This window comes from Sitodiplosis mosellana, unplaced genomic scaffold, assembly GCF_009176505.1.
Source record: "Sitodiplosis mosellana isolate CC-2019 unplaced genomic scaffold, AAFC_SMos_1.0 Smas_scaffold_6166, whole genome shotgun sequence".
Lineage (NCBI taxonomy): Eukaryota > Metazoa > Arthropoda > Insecta > Diptera > Cecidomyiidae > Sitodiplosis > Sitodiplosis mosellana.
Genome location: NW_022601407.1, coordinates 1656192 through 1662211, shown reverse-complemented (window position 1 = coordinate 1662211; position 6020 = coordinate 1656192). Strand labels below are relative to the sequence as shown.

At 35.6% G+C, this 6020-nt stretch overlaps 1 protein-coding gene across 3 annotated transcripts in view; it reads right to left on the bottom strand.

Moving 5' to 3' along the window:
• LOC129574982 (D-beta-hydroxybutyrate dehydrogenase, mitochondrial) overlaps positions 1-4528 on the bottom strand; it is a 25715-nt gene extending 21187 nt beyond the window's left edge. The window contains exons 1-3 of one of the 3 annotated variants that reach the window (XM_055457716.1): positions 4236-4528; positions 3418-3484; positions 377-658 (exon numbers count right to left, since the gene is read on the bottom strand). In XM_055457716.1, coding sequence (XP_055313691.1) covers positions 377-658; positions 3418-3426 — 291 coding nt within the window. In that variant the 5' untranslated portion in view covers positions 3427-3484; positions 4236-4528. The remainder of the gene's footprint in view (positions 1-376; positions 659-3417; positions 3485-4235) is intronic. The other 2 variants (XM_055457717.1, XM_055457718.1) reach the window with 2 other exon arrangements.
• Between the last annotated feature and the right edge of the window lie 1492 nt (positions 4529-6020).

Sequence of the window (6020 nt, the reverse complement as noted above, 5' to 3'; positions counted from 1 at the left end):
AGAGAGAGAGAGAGAGAGAGAGAGAGAAAGAGAGAGAGAGAGAGAGAGAGAGAGAGAGAAAGAGAGGGGGGGGTGTAAGAAAAGTGAGCAGAAAGAATTGTTGCAAGTGGAATTCAATATGAATGCTTGATGGACATCTATAATTCGATTTGCGGATTTTCTCCAATTAATGATTCGGATCAAAGATTGAAAATGAGATTGAAGCAGATTACGCGATGACGTTGGAAACAATTTAATGACAGCAATCATGATAAAAACATACACGAACATTCACTGTTCGCCATTTTGAGAGCTGAACAACTGAACGATGGAGTAGAGGAGAGGAAAAAAATAAAGACGAGAGAAAATCACACGAAAAAAAAAAATAATAGCATACCTTCAAATGATGATAGAATAATATAGCTCCACCTGTTGATAGGGCAAACCATGCAAACAGAGTCAACGTTGATACGTCCGAAATGTGAAGTGAATTCAGAAGGCATGATAAAATGATAGCAGCGGCATGACAACAAAGTATCGGTATCAATAAACGATCCAAAATATCCCATGGCAGATCCAAGCTGGTTGATGCTGGCACCAGTGATGCTCGTCGCACAGAACCTCGTCTCAACGAGCCACGTCTCAGCGCCACCAATGAGGCACGACGCATATCGTTATTCTACATATTCCACGGAAAAGAACAAAAACAAAACACAGAGAGAAAGTTAAACAAAAGAATAACAAGCAATTATTTTCTGTTGGCTACGTGAGTCGAAGCACAACGAAGATCGAACAAACACAACAACGCATACACCAACAAAAAGTAATAATTGCGAGAAAAAATGAGAAAAAATGAGAGTGTGAGATAAAATTCTGGAAAATAATGCCGACCAAAATTCAATGTGCATGCAAGGTTTGAAAATTCAATTCAACATTTTAGCATGAATTGAAATAATTATGCGTGCAACATTCCGAATTTGATTGCTTTTAGCGATAGGATGTTACATTGAATATGGTACAATAATTTGAGCATGTGCTATTTGCCATTTCAAATTCATTCATTCCTCTTTAGCCATTTGAACAGTTGATTTTTGTAATTCGAATGTGATAGGAATTATCATTGGAATGGGTTGATTTAATTGAATATATATTAGGAGTTTTTTTTTAATTAGCCTATATTGATTAAATGTTATGATTGTATCTTTTGCCGGATAGATAATCTCGTGAATCGTATGAGGAATGTTCACATTCATATTCATACATTTGACATATTCAAATTCGAAGTGTGTCAAGTAAATCAGATGTGGCATTTTTTTGCTCTCCAAAATTCAATGAGATTCGGTTCTGAATGATCATCCGAAAATCAGTTTTTTTGCATGCACTTTGATTGCGAATGTTTAGAGGTATTCTATTTATAGATAATAATCGATATGTAGGTAGTTCATTAGCCTTCATCATTATTTTCGGCTGTTGAGCCTCTCTTTATACTCGGTCTATTGAGAGATTAAGATGAATAATTATCCAATAATATGTGTGATGGTAATGATGTAAGGAAAACCGCACACAGTTTGGTACACTCAAAATGTCACTCGACAAGTATGTGAATCATTTGAACTGTACATGCGGAATTCTACACTACTCATTGTTTTTGGCCGAACCATGGTAAGTGCGTTAACCCAGTGATTTGACATTTGGCATTATGTCAAATACAAATGGATTTTTGCCTGCTGTTTACTTGACTTTCTGGCTAATTATTTTGATGTTGCATGTAAGGAATGGTAAACATCACAAAACGAAACAGATCGAAACTGAAATGCAGTCAGGAACCGATTTTCTCCACCTCTTTCTCTGTCTTAAAGCCGGATGATGTGTATGCAAATATGAGAAAACGAGCCGAGTAATGTGAGGCGTGCTATTAGTTTGCACGTCACATCACCGAAAATGTTTTAATTGCAAAATTTCATTTGATTTTTCCGCATAAGTGTGATATTTAGGACAAATTCTAACGAAAATTCATTAATTTGGTTTTTAATTAGTGCCAAGTTAACAGATTTCAGTGCCAATTTAACAGCCAAGTTAACAGCCATTATGCTCGAATTGAATTGATATGGTGCCCACATATTTTATCTATTTAATGGATTCATTAAAATAATGACGTTTTTCATATCAGACCTTGTGCAACGAATGTTATGTGACACCTGAATTTGTGATCGTCGCTGTTCCTATTTTTCGTTTTCGATTTTCTGTTTACACGACACCCAAATCCCAAATGATAAAAATGAAATGTGAGAAAAAACAACATAAATCGGCTAAAAAAAGCCTGCAAGAATGCAAGCAAGCGAATATCAAAGTCTGGGAAAAATCCGGTCGAGAGATTTTAAGAGCATTTTATCGAAGAGATGAAAATTCAAAATCAAGTGCTGAGAAGATAAAAATAGTCTATGCGCCGCATAAATATTCCAAAAATAAAATTTCTCCTATTAAATGACCAATTGCTGTGTGGCACACACATAGTCACATACAGTGAAAGAGACAGCGACAGAGACAGAAACAGAGACAGAGACAGAGAGAGAGAGAGAGCCACACACACATCCACACGAACGCACATACTGTGTAAGAGCACAATGACATGAACGTAAGAATTAGATATAATTTTTTGGTTTCATTCCGTGTGCCGGTCTTTTTGACTTTGATGTTGATTGGTAATCAGCATTTTGTCCAAACATTCTTACAAAAGAAAAGAAATTATGCGTGCAAATTAATGTGTTCTCTCAAACAATTTATAGTGTGCCATTTACAAGGTGAAATGGAAAATCGTGCGCGCAAAATACGAAACAACGTATACTTATATGCATATTTTGTGCCAAACATGTAAATGAGTGGCCAACGCCAAAAATAACATCATGACAAATGACCATTTGTATTTTGGTATATACTATATATATATTTATGTGTGTATTTGATTTTTGGGTGCTGTTGAGAAACGGAGAGTAAAAAAGAAACTCATTTCGAATGAAATAGAAATATCAATTCGTTGGTTATTTCATTGCAACCTGACATTTGAATAAATAGAGTAGCTTTGAAAACGTTGATTTGTTTTCCCCACATGACAATTAATTAATCATCGACACACAATTGCGTAAAAAAAGGTATGTGTGACCGCCACCTCGCACAAAAGAGCCGGCTGCTATTCTTCTTCTCTACACTTCAGTTGCTTTTTTTTCTTCACTCTTTTTGTTTTCTCTTCTTTGTGGTGCACAACCATTGCACTGTTACGTAACCCAAATTAGAAATGACGATTTGAATCATTAGCGAAGTTTTGTACACCAAAATGGAAAAAAAAAGAATTCACAAACGAATGCGTAAATAGAACAAAACTAGGAAAACGAAACAAAAATTTGGCATTCGATTAAAAAGTAATTTTCCATAGAAACTTACCGAAACCATGACGTGTAACACAGTTTGTCGTTTTTATCGCTTGCTTTTTTTTCTTTGTTTCACTTAGCTAAATAAATAAAATAGGCGGAGAGTAGGGAAAAAACGTAAAAATGATAATCAATATGTGGATAAGACTGAAAAACGATACGAGTTGGAACAGAAAAAAAATCTAAGCATCTCCAATATAAATTCAATTTGGGTTAAACAAATAAAACCACTCGCTATATTTCCGAGACGTTTCAAACATTTCTAAGCCGGTTGAAAACATTCGGGATCTTTCGATAATTTTTTTCTCGGTATTTTCCTTTTTGTCTCTGTTGTTGCTCTATTTTTTCCTTCTCAGTAAATTCGATAGTAGCAAAATGCAAAACTGGTAAACAAAAAAAAACATGCAAAGAGAAAAAAAGTTTACATTGCTACAAAATGGAAAGGCGGCTCAATTCTTGGATGTGTGTATGCACGAAAAAGTGCCGTGCGCGCGCCTCAATCCAGATTGAAGTAATTACATTTTATCGAAAAATAATCAAAAAAGCACTTAGTTCAATTGGCGTTGGAATGGGCTATATAATACATAGAACGGAAATTTTCTACCACATGCACATGCACATGCACTGACGGATAAATTTGAACAACAACATCAAGTACAGAAAAAAATGATAAAAGTTTCAATGATTAAAACGTAATCTCGGACGGCTTGAATACCGAACGGAACGGAACGGAACAGAACAGTGAAAAAAATGCGGAACACTCGTTATTATAATTATTATTCAATTTTCAAACAATCAAAACTGGAAATGAATTTTAACAATAAGCCGCACCAAACGTGGGGTTCTACTTTTTGAACCAATTTCCTCTCACTTTAATATGCTATCGTCTATAGCTTTGCTGCGTTACTGATCTCGTCGCGCAATTTGCGTAGATTTAATCCTTTGCCGTTGAGCGTGGTCAGAATATCTAACGAAATCTGTGTGCCGGATCGAAAGCGCGGTGTATATTTCGTTTTTATCCCTTGCTGCTGTCTGTATCGTTTATAGAATTTTATGGTACAGCAAAACGGCGAAATCGAACGAAAAATTCGAAATGGACGAAATGAAATGGAAATAAAATCAGAAATCCACACGCTTCGGCTTTACTTCGGGCAATATAATATGATTTCAATGTTGTGTGTGTGTATGTGTAAAAAAAAATTAAGTAGTATCATGAACGTTGTTTTGTACACCAAATTATAGTGTCAATTATTATGATTGTAAAAAAGTTTTCTAAACGAACAGATCTCAGTCAAACAAAATGATCTCAGTCTAAACATCTTTCCCAATAAACAGGCAGTTCATTTGAACAAATCCGTACTAGTTTTGAAATATTTCGACTCAAATAGTCGAAATCGTTCGTAGAACGGTCCATTGATTGGGAACCGCGTGGAAAAGCTCGTGCTTTATAAGCAACAGCTTTTTGCTATTTCGAGCCTCTAGACGAAAAAAGGTTGAATAAATAATAAAATTAAGAGAAATATTCAATTTTCATGGCATATCATTGGATTTTGATGTTTTCGTTTGTTGTCCGTTTTGAGTGTCTAACTTATTCTAACTGCTTGAGCCACACAGCAAAAATGTGTGAACGATGTGTACGCAAACAAAGAACAAACAGCGAAATTGTGAAAGATACACTCTATTTGTATGGATGATATGTCGACGAAAATAAGAAAATTCTACACGAATGATAGAGCATCGGTCTGAATGTGGAGTTGAAAGACTAGCTAAAAACCGATACTACGACGGAGTAATGGAGAGAGAGATATATGGCGAGTGAAAGTGTATTTCGGTTTGTGTGAGAGAACATTTAATTGACTACAGATGAAAAGTTACATTGTGAACAAACATTTGCGTAATGCACACACACACACACACACACACACACAGAGACACACACAAGTCCAAATGACAAACGGTACGATGAGCTACATGAATCAGCCCGACCAAACTGATAGAAGCGTAGAAGAAAGGAAGAAAGAAAAATAAAATAAAAATCAACACCTAAGCATTAGCACAAACAAAAGTTGTGCTCACAATTTGGTTTCGAATTCGGAACATTGTTATGCCACACATAAACAACAATTTGGCGAGGATGAATCACATTCTGAGGCGAAAGGCAAATGCTTTTGTGTTTACTGATGAGTGAAAATATGTGCGATGTTCTCCCTATCTCACTCGCATCATGTACACAATATCGATTATATTTAGTGGCAAAAACCGAGCTATCTACGATGTGTGATGGAATATCCATGATACATCACATACAATAAAATTACGATGTGATGTCATGCTTTGGTGCGGTGGAATTGTTTATTGCAAAGCACTTGCACAACACGATTTCACTTTTCATTTTGGTTTCAGTGTCAGTAAATACAATTGTTCATGTTGCGCTTACTTTGTGTGGCAAATTATTTAATTATGGACGTCACTTCTCTGAACACGACAACGACAGATGTGTGTGTGTGTGTGTGTGTCTTTTCGACAGTTTCTCGAAATGGATCAGTTTTCAGCTTTTTCAATGAATTGCGTTCCAGCATTTGCGAATATATTCATTCGTGTCAGTAACATTCATAT